Here is a 26,686-nt window from a genome sequence, read left to right as displayed (position 1 = left end):
CTACAATTATTTTAAGGAACAATGATGTAATCCTAATTCTGCTGTTGCAGGAATCTGGAATGATAATGCATCCATTGCGACTGTGTTACAATAAGTAAACTAGACTATTAATTGATTGAAACAAAGAACTGCATTAAAGTTTTACCCTACCCCTGCCATTGCCAGTTCACAGATTCACCCAGGAGACTTGCTTATTATAGAAGAGTCGCTCTCCCAGCCCATAGCATGCTTCCCAGCCAATGTACCCCCAGCGTATAACACATAGGATTAGCGTACAATGAGGGCCCTTAATTACATGAAAAGGTGAAAATAGGATTATGTCGTCTAATAAACAACACTGTACTGTGCGCCTGATAGGAAAAAAGCATCTCATTCAGTCAGGCTAATCCAATTGGTCTTGCTCCACCTTCTACACAATAAATCATTCTTATCAGCTCCAGTGGCTGTAGGGTTTATTGTAAGACAATCTCACACTAATGAGTAGGAGTGTGTTCTAATTGAAACGATCTGGAGTGTGTTTCAGAGTGTGTGTGTGTGTGTGTGTGTGTGTGTGTGTGTGTGTGTGTAAGAGCTACATCCCACAAAAAGCTTTGCTAGTGCAATGGGCTGCAGCATGGAAGCCAGTGGGTTTGAGTAGCTCACAGGTTAGAGTGATGGGCTGCAGCGTGGAAGGCAGTGGGTTTGAGTAGCTCACAGGTTAGAGTGCTGGGCTGCAGTGTGGAAGGCAGTGGGTTTGAGTAGCTCAGTGGTTAGAGTGATGGGCTGCAGCGTGGAAGGCAGTGGGTTTGAGTAGCTCAGTGTATAGAGTGCTGGGCTGCAGTGTGGAAGGCAGTGGGTTTGAGTAGCTCAGTGGTTAGAGTGCTGGGATGCAGCGTGGAAGGCAGTGGGTTTGAGTAGCTCAGTGTATAGAGTGCTGGGCTGCAGTGTGGAAGGCAGTGGGTTTGAGTAGCTCAGTGGTTAGAGTGCTGGGATGCAGCGTGGAAGGCAGTGGGTTTGAGTAGCTCACAGGTTAGAGTGCTGGGCTGCAGTGTGGAAGGCAGTGGGTTTGTGTAGCTCAGTGGTTAGAGTGATGGGCTGCAGCGTGGAAGGCAGTGGGTTTGAGTAGCTCACAGGTTAGAGTGCAGGGCTGCAGTGTGGAAGGCAGTGGGTTTGAGTAGCTCAGTGGTTAGAGTGCTGGGCTGCAGTGTGGAAGCCAGTGGGTTTGAGTAGCTCACAGGTTAGAGTGCTGGGCTGCAGTGTGGAAGGCAGTGGGTTTGAGTAGCTCACAGGTTAGAGTGCTGGGCTGCAGTGTGGAAGGCAGTGGGTTTGAGTAGCTCAGTGGTTAGAGTGCTGGGCTGCAGTGTGGAAGCCAGTGGGTTTGAGTAGCTCACAGGTTAGAGTGCTGGGCTGCAGTGTGGAAGGCAGTGGGTTTGAGTAGCTCAGTGGTTAGAGTGATGGGCTGCAGCGTGGAAGGCAGTGGGTTTGAGTAGCTCATGGTTAGAGTGCTGGGATGCAACGTGGAAGCCAGTGGGTTCCAGTGGACTGCAGACAAAAATAGGTCTAAAATACAGCTTAATATTACTTTCCATTTACCCAATAAACAATACAAAAGCAAGAGAAGCATCTGAAGACAAACACACATTTCCTTCTTTCGTAACCAGTTTCCTACAGACACAGTATTGATAGAAAGGGAGTTTGGCAGAATCAGCATCTGGCTTACTCCCATAATGTCACAAGCACAACTGATGCCCCAATTTTACGGTAAGAAATAACAGAGGATGGGAAGGGTGCAGATCCTGTCCTTTACCGATTCACAGACAGTCAGAGCTCAGCTCAGGATATGTGTGCTTGTCATCCACAGCTGCAACTAACAAAGGCTGAGCCTAATTTAAAAAGCGGAGGGCTAGGCGGCGCAACGGGCTAACTCACAGCTGGTTTAAAATAGTTGGAAAATTCACTCAACATAAGATAAGCAGGCTATTTACTCTGAATGCACACTGTCCTGTGTTTGGGGGACTCTAATGCCTACATACAAACATGGAGAGAGAAACACATGCTAAAGCAAGCATTTTTTAAGTGATATTTGGTACTAGGTGAAGGCTATCATTAACCACCCTGCGGTGTCTCCTAATGACTGGAATGCCTAACCTAAGAAGTGCAAGACTATCTAAAATAGTTTGTTATAGATGTGCAATGAATGGAAAATATCTGACAAATTCACTGGGAAAGGAATTACCGATGTACAGCCCAAGTGCACCTCTTATTTTTATACTGGCTTCCTTTCAGAAATTCCACTATGGTCAAAGCTAGTTGCCATAAGAGGAAAGGGCCTAGGGGAGGGACGAGGGTGTGGTTTCAACTGCTGTGATTGGATACATTTTCTCATAATTTTTAGTCTTTTTAAACTCTTCGACTTGTCTAAAGCCCCTCAGACTAGAGATAAAGTTAATGTTGTCTCGCAGTTGGTTATATTAACATTGGTGTTGGTTTGCAGGGGACATGAATCGCTGGTATCACAGCAGCTCCTGGGTTGGAACCACATCGTCGTCCTTTCCCCAAGGTCCTGTCCTCTTATGAGAACAAAACTCAACCATGCCACTATGCTCAGGCTTGATCCCAGACTGCCCAAAACTATTTTGGGGACTTCATTAAGAATGAACAGAAATAGTAATTCATTGTTAATAGTAACTCATACTGTATCATGGGGAAATAACAAGACAAAAAATGCAAGGGTATATAAAGTATTCCTTAAAGTTCACAGATCTTAAAAAACACTCTCAGTTCATTCTTAGTTCTCCAGCACTTACCCAGCACCTAATGAACACGATAATAAAGTGCATACATGCATTTGAGACACTGTTACTAATGTATCACTCTGAACCGCTCATCGCCAAAACTCACCTACATTGATAAAATGCAGCCGTGCACATGGTTGAATGGTAACCCTCAGAGAATCATGGTTTTGCAGGTACTACTGCAAAGATGTATTCATTCATTCCCAATAAGCCCCTCCCTGTCTGGGCTGGGATTCGCCTCACCTCCCACTCCCTTTCCCTCAGCTGGGAGGGACCAGGAGGCTGTCAGATCCTCACGGCGGGATCGGAGTACATCATTTGCCGCACTGTTGCTGTTGAATTAAAGTAACGGAGTACGGTACCTTGCGTGTGGTTCTGGGGAGGTTGGACATAAAGGTTGGACTTGGAGGATGGACGAAACTAACGTGAATTTTGTACTATGGGTCTGAGGTGAGCGTTACAGAACTTTATCTTTTAAACTTTAAATGTATTGCTGTGCAATGCGTACTGCAAGTCGGGAGCTCCCGATATGCAAAGACTGGGCTCTTTATTCTGATGCGTGGGTTCACGGGGAAGAGGATAGGCAGAATTTTGAATGCTATTTGTTGGATGTCAACTCGTTACAATGAACGGTTTCTCATAAGACGCCTTACTTTACAACAGGCGTCTCCCCGGGGAAAATTGTGCTCTCTCCATGGTCCCTCACCTTACATCTACTGTAAAAAAAAACAAAAAACTTTTGGAATGAAGAAATAATAATAAAAAAGCTGATTGGTTCGGTTTCAATTTTGCAGAAACAGAAATGCTTGGCAAAACTTGATGGACGTCTTGTGAAAGTGCGCTGGATATAAATGCATTTGAACAATACAGCAGCTGATTGTTAGCGGGTTTCAGAGTCCGTACGCTGTAACTAGAATCATTGAGCTACTTTTCACACATGCACGTTTATAGCTCTGTCTGTTTTCACAATATTTGTGTAGAAAAACAGTCAAATTTAGGTTATTAAATATTATGACGCGGAGTGCCATTTTAATTGGGATTCACACGCAGTGTAGTACAGTAAAACAGTACCAAGTAAACGTAAATATAAAAAATGTGGGCATACATACAAAATATCATATGCACAATATAGTAACACAAACGTTCGAAAGAGAGCATTTGCAATAAAAATCCTGTTAGTTCAATTCTGGACAGCAGGGAGAGCATTTATTTTCGCTCCACAGGACATTCTCAGGGCTTGTACGTCCGCTGTCTGTAGTCCTTGAAATGAAGTGGCTTGAACTTGACAGCAGCTGAGTGAATTTAAAATGAAACTTTTTAAACACTGTATGGCTGTAGTGTCTCAATGATCTAGTAGCACAAATAACTACACAGTTAAAAGCTAAAGGAAAATGCAACAAAACCTGAGGGTGACCTATATCAGTTTACAACAGCTAGCCTTTCCCTTCTCTAACCTTAAGACCAATAAAATGTATGTATTTCACTTTCTTCAGCCTTCATGTTAATCAGTAATTACAAATAAAACTCTAACCTTACTTGAGAGTGGCCTAGGATAATTTTACAAAGAATGCGCAGGAATAACGCCAAGATTTACTACACAGTTCAATTACACTTATAACAACAGAACACGCAACATTCCCAGCTGCACGCTAGTGCACTGGCTGCTGCAGAAGATTTCAATTGAATGTATTGCTGCACAGACTGATGGGATTCTGCCTCCTATGGTCATTTTGATTGGGCCACGGATCTCCAGTTTGAGTTCTCATTAAAATGACATACTTGTAAAGTTCTTAAGTAAAAGCTGGGTAGTTAAATATCCATGGAGAAAGCAACATTTGGACATAAGCATGTGAAATCTGATTGGAAAGACATGTACGAATTGCTGATTACTTTGATCAAACCCATAATTATTATTATTATTTATTTCTTAGCAGACGCCCTTATCCAGGGCGACTTACAATTGTTACAAGATATCACATTATACATTATTTCACATTATACAGATATCACATTATTTTACATACAATTACCCATTTATACAGTTGGGTTTTTACTGGAGCAATCTAGGTAAAGTACCTTGCTCAAGGGTACAACAGCAGTGTCTCCCACTGGGGATTGAACCCACAACCCTCCGGTCAAGAGTCCAGAGCCCTAACCACTACTCCACACTGCTGCCCTCATAACCCATAAGCACTGGGGTACATGATGCAAATACTCCTGCATGGGTCAGTTTGACCTTGACCCCATTCATTGTACCTCTGGAGTTTCAGAATTTGATACTGGTTAAAAACAAAACAAAACAAAAAACATTTCACTAGCAGGAAACTATAGGCAATTCTGATGTATATTGTCAGAAACGCCTTTTTCATTTTGTCATTATATTTAGGGGAGACCGGGGTTGGTTGTCACACTTTTTACTCTTTATTATTTTCCTCAATCTAGTGACATTCTGCGAGGCTCTGTTCCTCGTTATATTGAAGGAACTCTTCACGTACAAATTGATGTTTTTTTATTTCAGCATAACTTTATTCCAAATATGATATTTAGACAGTTGAATATGCGCCGGTCACCTGTCACAAGCTGCCCCATACTGGGGTTGGTTGTCCCACGATATGGGGTTTTGTTGTCACAAAGTATGTTCTTGGTTTTACAATAACATAAAGTTTCTACTGTGTACAATGACAGAAAAAGTTGTATTTTTACTTTTTATGTGAACATAAAAAATATAGACCTATATATATATATTTGAAATGTTGACCCATCCTACAAAATAATACCACAGCCTCCACAGAACCAGAGAACAAACAGTAAATAAATTAAATAAGCATTAAATGGTGACCTATCCCACATGTTGGTGTAAAAAAATAGAAAGAAAAAATATAAGACTTCTTCCTGTAGGATTTACATGTGACAACCAACTCCAAAAACTATGTGACAACCTGCCCCAACCCGACTTTACATGACAATTTAATTCTCTCAGTACTACTGGGAGAACCTACTGGTTTTGTTTTTACACCAAAAGATAGCCAGTATCTGGTTCTATTAACATGCTAATTTGTTAACTACTCCTTTTGTTCATTATTGCACAGATAATATAGTTCATTTTTACTTTACAGATAGGTAGGTAGGGATTTCTGCACTGAAGACTATTCTATATTGCCCAGAGAAACCGAATCACAAAAGGCTTTCAGGGCAACTGGCAATTGGGCATATTGTTTAGGCATTGCACAACTAACTGCAATACATTTTAATAAAATAAAATAAAGAAATAAATAAAATAACTCAATCCTTGATTGAAAGATGCTTTGAGATGCAGGCTGTACTGGGGCGCTATTGTTATCACACACAATTCTGCACCTGCTGGATTTGATTCAGCTAGTCTAGAGTCTACACTCTATTGTGTAGACCAAGCATGTGCTGTAAAGATTTAAAGGATCACTGAGTTTATGGTTAATAACGTAAGCTGTGAAAGCCTTAATCAGACGTTTCGCACAAAAAAAGATTTCCTTAATCAAAAACATTTACTGTTCAATGTTTGTAAATATTTCAGGCCTAAGAGAACAGTAAAACGTTATGCTGTACTATGCCTTACGTGGGTCTTTGTGGCATTTTTCAAATACAAGAAGCATCGTTTGGATTTCTATACCTTTAACGAAGAAAACATTGTGGTCCAAGACATTTCACTGTAGTAGTTTGCCAAGTACAATGTTTTTCCATTGGTATGTTAAACAGTGACACAAGTCTTGAGGCCACTTCCCAAAGGATCATAAAGAATGTCTTTATAAAACTCTCCTGTGAGAAATCTCAAAGGAATTTTCCAATAGGATTACACGACCCCTGGACTGAATTAATTATTATTCTACCAGCGAAGCAGCCCTGTTACTCACTAGCTTCAGTTTTTATTGCCAGAACTGAACACATATCCAAATTGTATGAAAACAACAAACCTAATCTCGATTGAGCATACCACAGGTAGAAACACATGGTTTCTATCTGACACATGCCTCTGGAAACATATTCATCTTGTTTTTTGAAAACCTGTGGTGGGATGAATGGAATGCAATCTAGAGTGTGGTCAGAGGTTCATTTGTTTTGCTCCATGCATAACAAAAGTAACAACAGGGTCCCTAAATAATAAAACCATGTTTACTCTGTACTCATCTTTAAGGATTTCACAAGTACAAATACTTACTTTTGAAAACTTTCCAAAGTAGAAAAGGGAGAACATCTCTGGCTACCGTTCTGCTTGTGAGATGTCTTGCTCATTACAATATTTTGCATATTTTTTAAAGAGGACATGATTATCTATTCATGGGTACCAAGCTATTTAGTAAGTAAAGGGTCTGAGTGAGGAAAAAAGGGCAATATAATTGTCACCCCCAGTCATTTGTGTCGGTACTGTATATTGATTAACTTAGCAATAAAATGTAATTCAAATTATGAATGTAAACTGCGACTGGCTGTTTGTGATCAACACAATTTATCAGCCCTCCCTCCAGTGCTAACGAATGGTTTAGATTTCATTCCAGCTGTCCCCACTCAGTTCTGTTTCCTGAATAAGCTGGATGTACCTTTGTGTTCATTCCTCACCCCCCAGGATGCTGCTTCACTGTGGGATGCATTCCATCATCCTCCCAGCCAGGATCAGAGAGAGAGAGAGGATGAGAGAGGGGGAGAGAGAGTGAGAGAGAGAGAGAGCGAGAGAGAAAGAGAGAGAGAGGGGGGAGAGAGAGAGATTGAGAGAGAGAGCGAGAGAGTGAGAGAGAGAGCGAGAGAGAGAGATATTGTGAGAGAGAGAGAAAGAGAGAGAGAGGTGGGAGAGAGCGAGAGAGAGGATGAGAGAGAGAGGATGAGAGAGAGAGAGAGGATGAGAGAGAGAGAGAGGATGAGAGAGAGATTGAGAGAGAGAGAAAGAGAGAAAGAGAGAGAGAGAGAGAGAGAGAGAGAGAGAGAGAGAGAGAGAGAGAGAGAGAGGGGAGGGATTGTGGGGTTGCCATGTGAACTAGAGAAGCACAGTCTGAGGGAATCAAGCGGCTGATCACCCAGCCACAGTAAGAAACCACAGAGCCTCCAACGCCAAGCCCAGAACACCACAAGCAGCAATCCAGGAAATGAAACACATCACAAAACGGCTTTTCTGCCTGATTTTCCTTCAAGTCAGGATTTTCTATGGAAAGAATGTAGACAGTGGCATGGTCTAATGCATAGGTATCAGCATTCTATTGGACTTGGCAGTGTAACTTAAAACTTCTACACTTAGGGAATATTAAAAAAAGAACGATTGAGTGGTACACTGTATCCCTCTACTGCTGCATTCCGAATTGTGCACCTTTTCTGTCGGATCAGTGCGGTATTGGATCTGTGGTGTACCGAGCTCTACAGTATGGGCTGTAAAAGCAATCGCCACCCCTCCAGGTGATCAAAGAGGAAACATACCGTACAAGATGATTATAGTCTAGAGCTTAGACAAACATGGAGTTTTCATGGTTAAACGATTATCCAATTGTTCTTACATTTTTTCATTAGACCTATTAAAGAATGACCTATTAAAGAAAGGACAGAAACACTCTTCTGTACAGTAGAATGGGTGCTTTTTATTTCAGACATCATTTACAGATTTGTGTCCACAATGCCACTGAATACATTTCAAGCTGTGTTGCTTCGAATATTTGAATATTCATCCCAGCACTGCAGTATATTTAGGTACCAGCAATCTGAGCCCTCAGGCTCCTCTATCTATTACACAAGACAGCCAAGCAGAGCCTCCTTATTCATGTCTGCAGTTCATTTAGATTCAATTACCTACTTGAAGAGATCCAGGCAATCGTGCAGAGAAACGATTCCTTTACTAGTTAAGAGCCGATGTACACGGGACTCTGTGCAGGACAAACACAAGTGCACTGCTCATTGGAGACTGTACTGCTGCTCCAAGCTTTATTCTGCATGCACCGCAAAGAGAACAGCCTATAATTGTGTAGAATTTCTGTTACAAGAACTGCAAGCGTGAAAACATTCTCAGAGCACTCACATGGGAAAAGACGTTGAGAGAAGTTCTCACTACGCATGCAGGTGTGCTCGGTATACATGCTGTGTGAAAGGTAAACTTAAAGAGCATGTTTGCTCTGTGCAAGGGTACACAGTATGTCTACTGTACTTGATGCATTTACCAGGGGTGTTAACTGTGTTTCACAGGGCACTGTAAGTCAGATGGATTCGATTTTTTGATGTTTTATAAAGGTTTACTGTGATATACTATGATAGTAAAGAACAGGGGAGGTAATAGGGTAATGCATATGCTAAAAAAGGACTGTGAAGTGCTCTGAAGAGCAATACATGCACTATGTACAGGGCTAGAAAATATATTAGAAACACCTATCCCAACATTGTCAATAGGGTGAAGGGTCTGTGGACGGCACTGTGTTGGTGTGACAAATCTGCAAGGTGTTTAAATTGGGATATGTGACTGTTCCTCAATGATAAACAAGCTCCTTCGGTCAACCCAACGAGTCAGTCAAGACAGTCTTATTGCAACGGCAAAGTTTGCATAAAGCCAGCACTGGAAAGAAAGCACAGCTCTGGTTGCAAGCGGATTTTGACAGATCAACCCTACAAGAAACCGACCTGCTGGAGTGGCCCACAGAAACACTGGATCAGACACTCAAATCATTGTGTCACGCAGTGTGGGCTAGTAAGTCCGTTTTCAACTCTTTTGGCCTGTGTCTTTGTTCACACTGTTCAGTGCCATGCCATGAGTGAAAGTGTGCTGAAACAGCAGGGCCATTTGAGCTGCAGTAAACCCCAGCCGGTATTCTGTGAGTGTTTAGAATGCGGCTCCTGCAAGACGGTTGCCATTTATTGAAACAACTGACAACCAGATGGAAAGCGTCCCTCAGGAATGCCTCTGAAAGCTGTGTGGAATCAGTGCGGGAATGTGCTGAGTGTCCCAGTGTGGGAACAGCCTGCACTCCACATGCAGCACCAACGAGGCAAGTTCACTGGGACACCATCCATCCTGGTTTGCTAAAATTCCTTGGAATTCAACTTTCTGTTTCCATTGTTCATATGTTGTTGATCAGTGTTACAAGTTCAATAGTTATCATACAAGGCTCCAAAAGTCTTGAAATTCATTTGGAGATGTTTGGTGCAGAACGTTTGTTTCTTCGTTTTACCCCACAGACCTTTTGCCTGTTTATCCTTGAATAGATCATCATGCCTCAAAAATAGGTAAAATGCTTTAATAAGAAAGACAGCCCATAAATGCAATTATATCCCAAAAGTGATCCATTACACTAGCAATGCAGAATAACTGGGTGGGGTCTTCATTTTAGCTCCTGTAGTTTGATTTCTTTACTTTACTGTAGGGTAGATGAAGCCACCATTGACAAGGGGAATTCTCCCTTTAGTCTTTACTCTGTTGTAAAACAAAAAAACAACGGGACATTTTTTTTACCATTCATATCCTGTATTTAGTTAGTTTGGGATTTAAAACTAATAACACAATTATACTGCTCCGAAACTGCTTCCTTTAAATCAGTGCTGTAAATGGAAGTGAAATTGGGATGTTTGTATGGTATCATCATCCTGGTAAGACAATGAAAGATCTTTAAACCACAATGTCAACAGCTTTGTACTGTGCACTTTAGCTACATGGCCTGTCTGTATTAAACATGATTTAATAAGTACAGTATGTATAGTACAACAACAGTTTGGCTAAAGTACTGACATTATTAAAATAAATTGTCTGTGTACTTTCCTAACATTAAAAATAATTGATATATTTCCTGGGCTATTTGCAATGAAGACGAGGTTATTTGAATATTTCTGCTGATATGTGCGGATTTTCGGGAATGCTGGTCTGGATTTTTTGGGATTGGCAGGGAGGGGTCGGCTGCAGACAGCAACTGCTTTGGCTCAGTTCCAGGGATCCCTCTGGTATGGGGAAAGGTGGTGGGAAACAGCACCACAAATCTGGGACTTCGCACAGGAATTCCAGATGTCCTGGGTTTGCTGGGATCAGGGAGCGTTTAAAATGATACAGTGCAGAGCAGCATGTCGTTTTTACAAGAAACTAATTGACAACTTGTACCCTGTCCCGTGTGTGAGATGAGATGAGGGTAAAAGCTCTATAACCATGAATGCTATTTTGAATAGCGGTTCAGACGTTTGCTGGCGGTGTGTGGGGTTGTCAGTTCGCACCCAGCCTGTGCCCTGTTACATATAGCTGCCGTGGTTTTGAAATACAACTGCTATACACAATCCAGTACTGTACATGCACACATTTGCACGGCTGTACAGAACTGGAAGTTGTTGCTCATTCGTCCATTTTTTGTTGCAGAAAAAAGAGCACAAATTGCACACTGAACTCAAAAGCCAATGGTCCTGTTTTTATAATATATTCTTGTGTAACAGAAGACAGAATCTTTAAATTAACCATCGGCATTGTTTCTCACTGGTTTTGTGACATCTCCCCATTAACAAAAATGGTGCAGTGCAAATTTCCTTGTGCATCAGGATGGCAGCTGGGTGGCTGGTGACTACACACACTGCAAGCGAGTGACTCAACCACTATGAAAAAGAGCCGGCTCATCTGCATTTGTGGGGTTAGAGCTTTTAACCTCATCTCCTCTCACGGACAAGGGACAGAATTCGCTATGGCAGTGTGCCACACAACACTGCCCGTTACATTTGGATAAATAGTCGATGTTCTGTAAGCTGTTCAGACCTACCTATTAAAACTGCTGTAGCCCAGAAGTCAGGGACAATAGATACACTTTCACCACTGGAGACCTGGGTTCTGGGAGAAGTGGACAGCAGCCTTATTATATTTTATACACCGTTGCGGCACTGAGAGTGAGGGTTTGCGAAATGGAGAGCAGCCTGAAACCAAAAACTTGGTTAACAACCTTTTCTAATGGGACTGGGCTGACACAAAGCTATTCAAGCAGTATCACTTAGATGGTTTCAGCGAGGGGGGGTTGGGAGCAGTGTCTGGAGAGAGGGGGGGTTATTATGTAATGCTTCCACCTATTGAATTCTCCCGGATGGTGGGGTCATGGGAATGTGCTCACACAACACATTCAGCCTGTGCAATGACTTCCTCTGTAGCCTGCACTGATCAGACAGATGGCCAAGCACCCCCAGGGGATCTCCTGCCTGCTGCATCGCCCCTTATAAACTACAAATCCCAGAATTCACTGTGTCTCCCAATGACAATTACACTAAAACAGAATCCAATTGGGTCAGTTTAGGATTTTCATTAAAAATGAAAGCTGTAAATCTACGTATATTAAACCTTCTGTGTAAACGTCCGTTTGCTGTTCTTTTTTGTAATAATCATAGAAGTTTTCAGTGAAAAAGCTTGACTTTATTTAGTTTTATAGTCCTTTTTATATTTCTACAAATACTGAAAGAAACTTAAATTCAATGGAAAACGTTTCGACTAGTCTTGAAGTCTTTTTCAATGTCTTCAAAGCATTTGTACATTCAGCACAATTGAGTGTTTAATAGTCATGGATAATCTTTATGTTTGACTTTTGCATATATGAACCAGTACATTTTTGGTTAAACGTTTGCAGCCTTACAAAAAAAAGGTTGACCCTGACGCACGGATTGTGCATGATGAAAAACTGCCTTGAATCTTCTCCATACTTTTATTATAGACTCCTAGCCTCTTTCACACTCCCAGATAAAAATAAAACATTTCTTGCAACAGACACAGAGTGAGATGGTCAATTCATTAATGTTGTTATTTGTTGCAACTGAGTTTTTCAACTATTTTGCTTGTGAATTATACACTGCTCCTCTAAAAATAACACAGCAGATCAGTTAACTGGGCCTGATGTGGTTATGTATGTAACCATTCTATGACTTTTCATTGATCGCAAAGGGCTAACCAGAAACAAGTTCCACTATGTTATCCAAGGTCCAAAGTCACTTTGAAAATACTGTGCGATTACATAGTTGTGAGATGCGGCAGTCTAGCACTGGTGGTATAATATATATATATATTATATGTCTCAATTTCTTCCTTTTCTTTTGTTCCAGTCACTTGGACAATATGGATTCCAGAGGCGAGTATGTGAAGGTAAGCCAGTCTTTCTTGATGATGATCTTGATGTGAGTACAGTTTTTGTAGAGCTTCATTGTGATCACATGAATCAGTGAATTCAATGCAGCGCTAGGGTTTGTATTAGGTGAATAGCAAAGGGAATGTCATTTCACATTACAATAGCAGTTGATTCAATTAACCAGTGAATCTATCAAGCAGTTAACATTGTAATACTGAAGTTTTTACAAGAGGATTTGTGAAGCTTGGTCTTCTGGTTCTTGAACTATCTACCCATCACACACAAGCACATGTCTAGTAGATGCGTTTATTATAGAATCACAGCTTAAATCTTTAACTAGTGTCAATGTAGCCGTGTTTTATGTAGTAGTACATTTTTCTTTAATATAAATGCAGTATCTATTGCCAGCAGTCATTTGTCATATACACTCGTCATGTAGTCTTTTACACATTCATCTTGCAGTCATTCAACTCAATCAGACTATTCTGATTGGCAGCATAGATTCCCAATATGTAAAAGAAATTAAGCACTAGCTTTCAAGACTTCAAAAGCCTGAAGAAGAGACTTTTGAGGTGTTCAAAGCTGGTGTTTTTATACAATACTTAATCGGACCAACAGTATCAACTCTTCTGATCAATTTCCACCACGATTACCTTTCAGAAGAAATTAAACAAAATCCCTTTAGTGTTTTTTTAAAACCCAACAGATTCCCTCTGTCAACAAGTAGAGTGCCCCTGCCTGCTGAAGGGAATGTGAGGATTGCACTAATGTTGTTTATGAACGTTTCCTTTCTTCAGGAGGATTGCTGAGCTCCTCAGTGCACAGTGACCAGGCTGTAATTAGATTAGGGTCACACACATAAAATGGTTCTGATATCTGGAAGCTCCTTGAAAATAGTTTTTGGGGAGCTGAGTTGCCATGGGTAATGCTTTCTGTGTTGTGCTTGAATCAGGCAAGGCCAGCTGAAAGAGAGGAGAGGAGAGAAACAGCACAGCTCCAGAAGCTTGGGGAGGCTAAGCCTGCCCAAAATAAATTGCCCAAACCCTCACAAGAAATTGTTCTGACTAACACAAAAAATATTTGTAAGAGAAGAAGATTGATTGTTTTTCCCCGCAAGTACACAAAGCAGGTCTAAAACATATTTCTTGTTTTCCTACTGCGCAACCGCCAGACCGCTAGGGCAGCTGGGATATTTCAATTTCATTGGAGGAGACAGCGCTTGGCTGGTTTAACGTCAATTCTTCCCGTCGATCTGAGCCCCCCATACCGCTGCAGGAGGCAGCCGACGAAAACTCTGAATCCTTTTCACTCATTCCTTTGCCTGGAACATCCTCTTCACAATTTCTACATTTATTCGAATTGCTGTTATTTATACAACAGCTTGATCCAAATCTGATTTTACAGAACTTGTGGCAAAATATTTTTGTAGCATACTGTCTGTTTTCACGCACCACCATTTTGTGAGAATGTGATAACTGTGACGCTACAGTCAGAGCATGCTTTTTTTTACTGTTTGAACAAATTCAGCCTTTCAGAACACTGTTTGTGGTGCCAGATTATGAATGTTTCTGAAGTTTTTTTTTTTTAGATTTTTCCAGTCCTTCACAAAGTGTCTGCAAGGAAAGCAGAAAACCGCATCTGCCTGCTTACTGTCCTACTCTAAATATGAAAACGTATTTTAATATTCTGATATTCTTTGTTTACCAAAGACAGTTTTTGGATAGTCAGTATTAATAATTGATTTAAATTGGTGTGAAGTGATGGAAATGGTGTTCACAATTGGTGTAGGTATTGTGGGACTGCAGAACAGGTTAACGGATTTAAAGGTTTTAAAAAACTGCAGCTTAGCAGGTTATTGTTACTGTTTTTCTAATTTGCTTAAATAGGCATAACATGTTTTAAATTACAAACTAGTGCTATATTAAACTTCATTTATTTGGCCGCCTTATGTTGGAAAAAAAACAATGTCAAATATATATGTAGCATCCCTGAGTGGTTTCGAGGTCTGTTTTGTGCTATAAATTATTATACAAGTTCTCAAAAAGACGCAGGAGAATGAATCCGGTTTACAGCTTTTATTTGTGTCTGTCAGGCTGACTATTTTTCAGACTCACTGGTAACAGAGTAATAAAAAAATAATGCAAGTCTTAATTATATATATAATGTGTGTGTGTATCTTACTGTACATCGTTGGGTTCAATAAATGCAGGGGGGAAAGTGTGGAATAGCCTTCCCAAACGAGACTCACACGCCGCCTATGCCAATGAAAGTGCAAGACTGACCACATTAGTGACTGAAGCCTTCTGTGTCAGACTCACACAGCCTAGTAATGCAGCAAAATCCTTACAATACCTTCAAACACATTAACATATCACGCTTGTTTGTATTCATTCATATAACAGAAGTTAGAAATGACTATATCATGTAAATTAATAAAATGCATGACTGTCCTCTGAAATAAACAACACACATTCTACTACACAGAAGAGCTTTCCTCTCCTTTCTTCAATAGGTCATTTTATGGGGTTCCATGTTTATTTTTAAAAGATTTCTTTACCGTACAAATCATACTTTTGTTTCCCAGCTTGATTCCAAAGCTGAGCTGCTTTAGCAAGACCATTGAGTGCTTCGTTAGCTGTCTACTGTTATTGCCAGGCCTGTGATGAAAGGCACTGACAGGGCTGGAGGAAGCTGTTGCCACCCAGAGGATCGGTTTAATTGCGGAAGGCAGAGGCTAGCGAGCTCTTCATCATCTTGAGAGCGGAACAAGGCGTCTTTGTTCCCATATCCTCTCTTTTTTGGGTCCGCTTCGGGGCTGGAAAAGCTGACAGGGGCCTGAATAAGAGGGGATGAGAGAGGAGGGGGAGAGGAAGGGAGGAGCTCTTTTAGATGTCAGCGCCACGGAAACAAGGTTTTGGATCGGCAAACAGTTGGGCGATTGTTTCTCTAATTCTTGATTCACGTCCCCTCATTGTGATGGGCCGATCTGAGAGAGCTCATACTTTTAATCAGGACAGCACACAGAGTGAGAAGCGAGGGGGGTGGGGGGGTACGTGATAGTGTTTGTTTTTACTGGCCATATTTACTTTACCCATTCATTTTAGACCAATGAAAACACAGCTCCGTGTTTCTTAGGTCATAGTTAGAATATACTATTTAGTGGGGGTGGGGCGATTAAGTTTGATGTTCGGATATCTTTTCATTTTATTAACAAAGAGAAAAAATGAATAATATAGCACTTTAATACTAAGTAGGTTTCAGAAGGTATCAAAGAGCCCTTTGAAGTTACCGAATTAAACTAAATACCTTATATCGATTACCTGCAGAGTTTGTTTCTATTTTTGTAACTTTTAACAGGAGTTTTCTAATTTTAAAAGTCTAAATGTTATTTATGCTAGGAAGATTATACATTTAGTTGTGGTAGTTCTGCTAGACTTTATATTGCTAGTCACAAATGCGACAAGCATTTAATACATGTTTGTTTTTTTATACAAGTCATATTTTTAAAACCACCACCCACCCTTTTAATCTTTGTTTTCAAGAGATTTCTTGTGGTATATACAAAAATGTGAGCCCGCTTCAGAAGTGATGTGGCTTGCGATGGCAGTATGATTTGTATTTGTATTTGATAGCCTTTGATCGTGTGGCGGGACCCCCACTGCTGGAGCTGAAACTGCTGAACAGTGTGCAGTCCTGGCTGTTTGTCATTGCTGCTGTCAGGAGAGGGCTGTTGTTTTTGTGATCTGGTTTGGTCCAGCTTCTAGTTGCCCGGGTAACTAACCTTCAGCGTTCAAAGCCTTGGCGAGTGCAGGGGGTGGGGTGCTGCAGGCTCACAATGAACTGTTCCTCATTAGAAAAAAATATTACAAGTGTTCCTGGACAACTTTGTTATGCTCTGTATTTTTGCCAAAGGCAGCACCACAAGTACTGTTAGAACAGCTCTTTGAATTAAAATCAAACTGGAAGACACATTTTTGTACAGCTGACTTTTCATGAGCACTTCTGTCACCCGAAGTGCCAAACGAGAAGACCACAAGAGGCTCATCTGTACATATTAACTTATCATGGTTTTCTTGTAAAAGAGAAACACATAGTACTGTTATCTATGTCTTTGGAAAATTATGGCAGAATAATACGTACCGAAATATTCCAAAATCTTCTGTTTTGAGTGGCTTCATGTTTATAATCTATTTAATATGGTATTTAAAATAACAGTGAAGAGAATTTATGGGTGTCTTAAATAGACTCAGTTACTGTCAGTCTGTGCTGTTTTATAGACCAGCTGGGTAACCAGTAAAGGTACATTTAAAAGAATGTGTGTTCTATTCCAAGCAGTTGCAGGTATGCTCAGCAGGGAACAATTCGAGTATCTTGTGATCTGCCCTTTATATTCTATTGTTAGATCCATCTTTAAAAACTGAATACATGATTTTTAACACCCCCATTCATACTATAAAAAAAGAAGACTGCAAAAAACTGTACAGTTGGTTTGGCCTTGCGCCAAACAGCACCCGTAGGCATGCGGTTATTGGACTATATTGGAACTCTCTGACGTGTGTTATTGGTTTCACAGAACGTTCTAGGCCCAAAGTCCCCTGACCGTCACTAAATAAAAAAATAGAATTGTGACGTTTCCCCCCCTACAATCCCCCTGTTACTGCATTGGAAATTAAGAATAGAAAGGTACAATTCTGCAGAAGTCAAGGTAGAAAGTATTACATTCATAACATCGCCCACATCTTCACCCCCAGCCTGGGGAACAGATGTCAGGGTCACTGGGGTGATATTTGTGTATGTGCTGCGGCCCCCCAGGGTTGGAAAACCCCTGTCCAAGCAGATTCCTGGAACACCTGCCAGTGCCTGTATCCCTTTCAAACTCTCTGTGTTAACGAAACACTCAGCAGGCATGGCTTCTATAGAACAAGGGGGTTCCCTGAAAAGTCAAACCACCATTCTAGTTCTTTTTCTCGTTTTCTTTTTTATTCATTTTTCTTTGCATACCACAAAATGTGCAGTTCACATTGTAACCTGTATGCTATATCTTTTGTCACCACTAGAGGGAAGCACAATAATGCAAGCTGGTGCAGGTTCCCATATTTATTTTACTGTAGTTTCAGAGGGAAATGTTTTGTCATATTGGAGCACTTCAGTATTCCTATACAATAATTACGAGCGGAGTCGAGCTTCGTGTTAGATGCATTGGTTGTTTTCTTGTACAGCGGTCTAACTCCCATTGCATAGCAGAACAGCGTTTCAGGTTTTACTAGGATCCTAATTAGATACACCTGAGCTTATAGGTACATTCTAGAGATCACAGGAACTGCAGTGCACCTTCAGTATAAGGAAGCACATTTAACACTAAACAGGTTAGAAAGCACTAGGGTCTTGGCTTGCATTTGCCCCATAATTCAATTGCACTTAACATTGTTGTTATAAGGCAGTTTGACTGTGGCTTTAGACTTCCTGGCCACAGCTTTATACGCTAGTTTAATATAGCTTAAACTGCTACAGTATCACTGCACAAGTACCTTTCAATATAAAGTATGGACATTTTTAATCAGTCCCCCTAATTGATTGCACTATTGAAGGATACATTTTAGAAAATAATATTTTGCAAACAAATCTTCTCATTATTGTATGGCTATCCTACTTTACACTACATTAACCAGCTGCAATACCAATATGACTTTTCATTTGAACTTGTGTATTTTACTTTTTTAACATAGAAAGCTGCCTCCAGATATTTAACAGAACTCTAATGAGAATTTTAATGAAATCCACTTCAGGACTTAAAATAAAACCGAACAACGTTGGTGTAATTGCAATACATAAAAAAGAGGATAGTAAAGAAAATCAAGCAAATGTATTTTGAAGCTACTTAAAATTACATTACCTTGAGATGCCACAAGGAGGAGTCAGTGACCTTCTTCCTAGATCCAAGTTGAGGCAACAGATTTGAGTGGTTTCCAAGGCACTGGGGTTGTTTGCAAACTAAGAATGTCAGGTGATGTGTCTCCAACACACAGCAGACTTTGGTCGCCTCTATTATTCGGCGCATTTACTAAACGGGTTTAGTAGTGTGTCTGGGGATTGTTAAGTGATGCAGTACATTAGTAATGGACAGACTGGCGACTGAAGCCCTCTGTCCACAGTTACGGTACAGCACAGGGATGGGTTCAGGGTCTGTAAAAGAGGACTGAACCCAGAGGACTCAAGGTTTCTTCGTTCCGTCTAACAACGAGGCAGGCACAGCACACTGTTTGTCTGTTTAGGCTTTGCGTAGGCGTGGAGGGTTCGACTTTGTGTCTGAATACAGGTGGGTGTTTTTCACAAAAGCATTCAGCAGTTAACCATTGTGAGTGAGGCTGCTCTTAATACTCAGCACAGAGATGCAGAAAAGATGCAGCAGGGTCCTGCACCTGATATAAGGTTCACAAGGTATATATTCAACACCATTACTTCACAATCATGTGACGTGCAATGAGATCACTACCAGTTTCTAAGGTCAGCTGTCCCTTTTCCTATCCGACTAGTTGAGATGCAGTGCTTCCCCAAGGGGATGTTAGTCTGCTTTTGCTGTACAGCGGCTTGTTGTGTGCATAAAGGTGTGTTTGGAATCATAGGTGTCGGCTCCGTGGTGCTCCGGGGCTCAAGCACCCATAGGGGTATAATGAGCAGGTGCTCACACCCTCCTCGCAACAGGTTTGGTTTTATGCGATAAAGGTGATTAATGATCTCTGATGTTAAAAACGTTGCCTGAAATCAAACTTTAAAAAAATGGCTAACATGAAAAGGTCCCGCAGAGTGCAAATACTTTTTTTTCTCAGTCTCAGTCAAACTGTAGTGTGGATGCTTCACAATCAGAGCTATTGCAGCTGTTAAAAATTCAATTATTAAAGTCAGTAATGGAGTTTTATGTAAATGACTTTGATGTGCAGAGATAACAACTTCATTGAGACATGTTTTTGGATAGCAGAAAAATGTCCCAATATCTAATGTTCATGATGTCATCACATTTCTAAAAACTGAAGGGAATGAATACTTGTGGAATGTACTACCTGAGTACTGCACATTTATACGAATCCTTTTGACTGCGCCTGTGTTTGGAATGGCTTCCTGACACTTTAGACTCTTGAAGAAAGATGGCAGTTAGGGGGTACTGATTTACTGTGCAGTATCTTCAATATCCAGGTCGATAATAACCACTGGGGGCAGCAACACAAAACTCATTTCATTGTGACCTGAGCTGCTGTATTCAAACCTGGGCCTCCGAAGGCTAGTGTCTAAGTCAATTCCCCACCTGTTCCTGTTTCTCCCCAGCCACTGGTCTCTGTTGCTGAGCCCTAATTGATAACCACCGGCCTGACTGCCACCCGCTTCCAGAAGGACCCTGCTTCCCTGCTTCATTTATCCCCACTGTAGAGTCCCATGAGATTCTCTGTTTTCTTATTTCAAAACAGGGTAATGGAACAGGGATTGATTTCCTGCCTGCCAGTCACTCTGTCTTTCACATGCAAATCACAGAAGGTGGCAACAGCAAGTCGAAGAGATACTGTGAACAGGGAGCGTCTGCACAGAACCCAGCCCACTCGCTCTGGGACTGGGTTTAATTACTCCAGTTCAGAGCTGCATCTAAAAAATACAGCATTTTCCCACACCTCAGGACAAAAACCTTTGATCATATTAAACTGCTCGCAACAATAAACTAAAGTGCAAGAAATAAATAATGCATTACGTCCAACAATAATTTATTTTTTATGTTGCATGCAGAAATGCACACACGTCACAAATCAAACAGGATAATCCGTTTTTACTGTATCATAATTGCAACATGTAAATAAACGCCATTGTATTTTACTAAATGTTTAACCATTATGGGAATTGTACATTGATTTAAATGTATTTTTTTTCAGAAAGGTTCATATTTTTTATATCTTGAAGTATTGTAAACCACTGTAGCTGAATGCTGCATGTGAAAATCAATAAAATATTTGACACAAATACAAAATGAAGATATAAAGAGGACTATAAATACTACATTTTGGTAGTTAAAACGGAAAACAGTTTCAACGTTTACGACTGTTTTGAAAGAACCCAATTTAGCACCAAATTGGGATTCGTATTTGTTGGTTTACAGCCTTACAGCACTTGAAATTGGTTTAAAAATAGCAGCATTACTCACATCGCACACACACATTTTCTATCCTGTGCCTGGGTTAAACAAATTGCCCACATAAAGCAACCTATGTGTCCATACTAAGTGGTTAAAGAACAATACAAAATGGAAATACTTCTTATTAAGCAAATGCCCACAATAAGTTTCATTCAGAGCACTGCGATTAACAATACTGTAATAGGCAATCTCCTAAAAGGAAACTGTTTTGTGACCTTGTGAAAAATAACAGTTAAAACCTGAATAAAGACAGTGGTCTTTCCACCGGGCTGGGAAATGAAGACGTCTCACATTCACTGCATGGCGGGGACTCCTCCCCCTCCCCATTTCATAAAGAAAAATAAAACACACCTGGGTCTACTGAATCGCTCTGATCACAGCTTACATTGAAATCCAGCTGTCTGTGTAGCAAGCCTTTGTAAATCAAACATGATCCATCACTATTTAGTTAAATGAATAGACCACGCTTAAATGCTTAATAGAGAAAAATATTACAATAATATCAGGATTTTCCCCTGGAGCGATGCACTTTTCATTTGTGCTCTGTATGAAAAACAATGAACGGTGTTTTGGAAAGCCTTTGATCTTGTTTAGCGTTTCAGGGCTTCCTTTCAGATGTTTGCACAGGGAGTTTATCTGACCAGACTTAGTATTGATTTGTTTTTTGACTTAGTGATGTGTTATTCCCACTTACAGCACTTTTAGAGGCCTTCTCCAAAAAAAAAAAGGATTGCATCCCGTAATTCAGGTTTAGAAACCAATGCGCTGTCTCTGTGCTGAAAGAGTCGCTCCATTCACACTGCTTCAGACAACAGCAGCAAATGACAGCGCTTAAAGAACTTTTATGTCAAGACCGTTGTATAGAAACACAATTATAAAACACAGGCCCAAGGTCAGACTATGAAAATAGGGGAAGTCCATTTTGAAGGATTTTAAGGGGTCCTGTGATGGGGTACTCCCCGACCCTGTGCATAATATTTATTATTATTATTATTATTATTATTATTATTATTATTATTATTATTATTATTATTATTAATAATCATATTTAAAATATGACAGTGAAAAGCCCTGTTTTGACGAAAGCCGTCCGCTGTGTAATATTGTGTTGATTTAGCAGGGAGAGGGTTAACTTCCTTCCCCTGCCTTCATGTGTGGAATGCAGGTGGTCAGGAGATAAATGATCGCCAATTGTCTCATTAGCTCCTGACCACCTGCTATATAAGGTCTCGCTCTCAGAGTGTGCGAGTCTGAGTTGTATGTAAACTGTAAACTGTAAACTGTAAAGTGTAACGTGTAAAGGAACAAAATGATTGCTACTTACTTTGAACCATCCTAAAGGTACTTGTATCGTTTGTTTATTTGTGTTTGTTTATTATGGGCACAAGCTGTTTTCTTTTATTATTTAAAGGCCTTTTGTTAATTGATTATTGTATTAAGTAAATATACGCGCAGCAGTGCCGTTTTGCCTGGCGTTCCTGTGTTTGAGTACTGCTTCCGGAGCGCTGACATCACCACCACCACCAGCCAGCCTGTCACAGGTCTCAATACTGTTTAGAATTGAGTTGCAGAGTTTATACACATAGTTTGAAAAGGCAACACTCACTGTGTGTCGAGTATAACAATGCTCCACCAATAAACCAACATCTTATGGAATATTTTAATTGATTTTCATTTCACATTTTCATTTTGTTTTGTTTGTAATCAATCTGTTGGTCCAGTGTGGGTTATTAGATTTGTTCTCAATTACCACACTTATAAGCGGTAATTTGTAAGTAATTTTACAGTTTTCCCATGCTTCCCTTTGTTTTTTTTATATGCTTTAAATATACCTCTGAGTTTTACAGTGCTTAAGTATACGTTAGCATGCTTCCACTGTGCTTTATTACACTTTGCAATGCTTTTACTATGTGAAAGGGCACGCTTGTTTGGACAGTTCTAACTGCCAGACATTGAACCATCATTTCATTCAATTTAAATCATACAAAAGAAAAAAAAAACTCAATTTAAATGACAAGCTACTTAAATTAAAGACAGGAGTGAAACGCTGAAAATATGACCCTCATCTTGTACTGCAGTTTTCCTCTGAATTTCCACATTCAATACAGTCTGGTAGATTGTCACACAGGCAGGAACTGCTGTGTGGAGCTAATAATAACCTTGTGTTTAATTATTTACAACGTGTTGAACCTGGAGTCTAGTAAATAAGATCCTGCATCTCCTCTTCAGGAAGGCCCTGGGGGAGACAGGCATCCACATTGAGAAGAGAAGCTGCACACTGATACACAGCACCACCAGCCACACAACGAGCCTCGTTAGCAAGTGAACCAGACTGCGCTGTGTACACAACTCATTTTACAGGGTAGCAGGACACTAGTTATAAATGATTCTCTTTGAAAGGAATACCTGGAACCATAGAAGTCCTTTCTTGAGCAAATGTCTGTAAATGTTTGTAAAGAGATAAAGTGCACAAAGGCCTCATTTTATTGTTTAGTAGTTCATAACCATTGTTTTTTGTTAGCACGATTGATAGGATTTGGGTATTTCTACAAATTACAATAGGTTAAATAGCAGTCCAAAATATACATTTTAAAAGCTTTAAACTCAAAACCAACAAAACAAAAATGGAAAATTTTGCATTGCACAAGATAGGTGAGTGGCAGAGTTGAGTGGCTGTCCTGGTAGAAACATGGCTGTATGGTATGCAGGGTGAGTCACCTAGTCCGGGGAGCACAGGTTTGCATCCTGGCAATGCCAAGTTGCTGGGGATTTAACAGGGAATGTTGCATGGGCTCTGGTACTCCCACAGGTTAGCGTGGCAGAGTGTTTCTCCTCATCGTGTTACACCGGACCCTACAGGCTAGGCGCCCGTTGAGCTCAGACACCTGGAGGACTGGGCTCCAGAGATCTTTAGCTCACCAACATCCACTGAAAATTGGATGCTTGGTTTCTCTGCACTGAGAATGGAAATGGGATGCAATGTGCTTGTTAAGAGGATGGGTGTCAGGCCAGCCCAGTGGTCATTGCTATTCATTGCTGTTGATGTCTCCCCCACCAGGCTCTGTGACTCTGTCTTTAAATGGGACCACGAGCAGGGATCCGTATCTTTACAATTGCTGCTGTCATAGAGAGTGCTTCAGTACACACTCCAGTGGGCCGGCTGCTTCCACACTACTTCATGGTTTGTTATATGTCTTGCTGTTGTACAGGATCACATCTGGCTGCTTGAAACTGAGCTTCTCTTCCTGTAAGGCTGTGTTCCAGGTAACAGGCCCCAGCTAAGCCTTATATTGCTGCACTTAGGAAACTATGTGGGGTCAGGTGAGTTCCTTTTGCCTACCTGTAAGGTGGAAAACCAGTACTGCCATCAAACACACCGTGCCATGCCAGGGTACATGGGCTTCATCTGAGTCAAAGAAGGAACAAAATAAACAGCAAAACTGTAAGGTAGAGGGAAATGATTTCTGAGGCTGGGACCATGCTTCCTTTTTTACCATCAATGCATTGTTTTCCAAAACAGCCGATGCATTGCTGTCCTTAAAAAAAGTCACCAAACCTAAGAGAATACATTTAGAGCTGCTGATAATATACCGAATAGCTATTAATAATTGAAAACTATTACATCAATTAAATGACATCAGGTTATACATAACTCTTCTAAAAATACTCAAAAAAAGGCAGAGGAAGCAGTGTCAAAAGAAACGCACACAAAAATGCTGCACATGCTCGACCATCGATGGTGATCAAACAATATGTTGGATCGATGCATCAACCCAGCCTTAATGATTTTAAAGCCTTGGTTATCAGAACTTTGTTGCAAATATACGTGTATTCCGAACATGCTTGACTCAATTCTTATTGGTATTTAAAATAAAATAATTATATTTAAAGTTATATCAGTATATGTATTTTAAGTGGCACTGTATTGCTGTATTGTATTCTTTAGCAGATCAATAAGAATCATTAGAAAGGAATGATGCAAGAGGGTGTTGCTGTAATTCCGATAGGCCAGTCTGATTGTTTCTCAAGGGATTTAAAAGGTCAAACTTGTGGAGAATCTGATAGTTTCAGGTCGCTTAAAGGTGTTCTAACTAAGGTTTTAAAATCCATTCCCTGTCATTAATTCATTTCTGCACTCTGATCAAATATACACTGACAGTGCAGTTGTTGGGCACTATAGGGACCCATTGGTAAAATGCCACCACAGTGGTAGCATGTTTTAACAGACCTGTGGTATCACAATGTTATAAACCATAACTGTGTCACTTACAAATGTTAGTCTTGTGGAATGCGGGGGGAGAGATTTCCTCACAGAGGATATAGAGGAGCTGTGGGCCAGATCTTCAAAAGGACTTCTTGTCCTTCAGATTTCTTCAACCCCAGACAATCTAGTTGAAGCTGTGGAATGAAATGTGCTGGTGGAGGGGCCCGCTGTGTGTGAGGTGAGGACAGGGATCTACAGGGAATGTTGGGTCTGCAATATCTGGAGCTAACAAAGACATGTGACTACCTGCACTACGGTTTCATTTGGAGCCTGGTCAGAAACTAGAGCGAAGAGCTCCAGTGAATAAGAGGTCACGGAGTATGAAGGAGTGTCGGTAGTTTGTGCAAGATATTTTTATGTGAATTATTTGACACAGTCGTATGATCTAGGTACATTTCTTTAAAAAAAAGTTTTATCCATAGTATTAATCAAATAAAATTCAATACACATCCTATTGCAAAAGATTATAGAAATGAAACATGTTTGGAAAGTGTTCATTCACCTGGGGCTATAAAAGATTAAAACCACTCAACACTAGCTGGAGGATTTGTAGATTGATGAGACTTGCTGCTGGATAAATATATCACTATATTTTATCAAAAATCCTATTAAAACATGATATCTGATACTACAGATAAAGCTTTCAGATAGTGTAGCACTTACTTGGTCATTTCACCTGCTGATTGAAATTGTTCCTACTCCTTCAGGGCCTTCTAACCTGCAGCCTCCCAGCTGCTTTCCCTAATGACATGCTTTGCAGCCAGTAAGAGGCTTTGACCCCAAAGACACTGCTGGGGTCGAATGACCTAGGAAGTGCAAGTGTAACAGACTTCCTGGACGGCAAGGCAGCAAACTAAGATTTATTTTAGCCAGTGTACAGTAGTACCAGGTGTCATGTTTTAAAATGAAAATATATGCCATATTGTCATCATATTCTCTATATAATGAATGGGGAAGTGCTCCAGTTAGTGAGATTTATAAAGGTTTTTTTTTGTTTGCTGCAATCACTTTAAGGGCTGAAAGGAGCTTCCTGCGTGCTCCTCCACACATTCTTATGCACTGCACTGGATTCATCCCGGGACGGCTTCAGAAGCAAGCAGGTCTGCGAGGTCCTCATTAGTCCACTGTTTCCTTTCACTTTTGGAATGGGGTTAAGCAGCAGCTGACCTATATTTGCATTGTTACGGGGTGGGGGGTGGTGGTCGATGGCTGGTTTATTTTGTGACAATTAACGGACCGCTTGCAAACGGCTGACTGCCTGCTCAGCAACATTAATTACAGCGCTGTGGGCCAGGGACCCAGGGGAATAAGGAGCTGCAAACCCAGCTGGTGCATGCGGGAGAGAGGGGCGTCCCGGAGAGGGAGGGGGAGGGGTGTGTGAGAGGAGAGGGGCTGCACAGCACTTACT

General features: G+C 40.8%; 1 protein-coding gene across 3 annotated transcripts in view; it reads left to right on the top strand.

The window, feature by feature from the left end:
• LOC117396969 (SH2 domain-containing protein 3C) overlaps positions 1-26,686 on the top strand; it is an 89,086-nt gene that overhangs the window by 18,969 nt on the left and 43,431 nt on the right. For 2 of the 3 annotated variants that reach the window (XM_059005651.1, XM_059005650.1), the window contains exon 3: positions 12,819-12,858. In XM_059005651.1, coding sequence (XP_058861634.1) covers positions 12,819-12,858 — 40 coding nt within the window. Of the gene's footprint in view, positions 1-3,047; positions 3,225-12,818; positions 12,859-26,686 lie in introns of those variants that run through there. The other variant, XM_059005652.1, reaches the window with a different exon arrangement.

The sequence above is a fragment of the Acipenser ruthenus genome, chromosome 31, assembly GCF_902713425.1.
Source record: "Acipenser ruthenus chromosome 31, fAciRut3.2 maternal haplotype, whole genome shotgun sequence".
Lineage (NCBI taxonomy): Eukaryota > Metazoa > Chordata > Actinopteri > Acipenseriformes > Acipenseridae > Acipenser > Acipenser ruthenus.
This window is presented reverse-complemented; position numbering and strand designations above follow the sequence as displayed.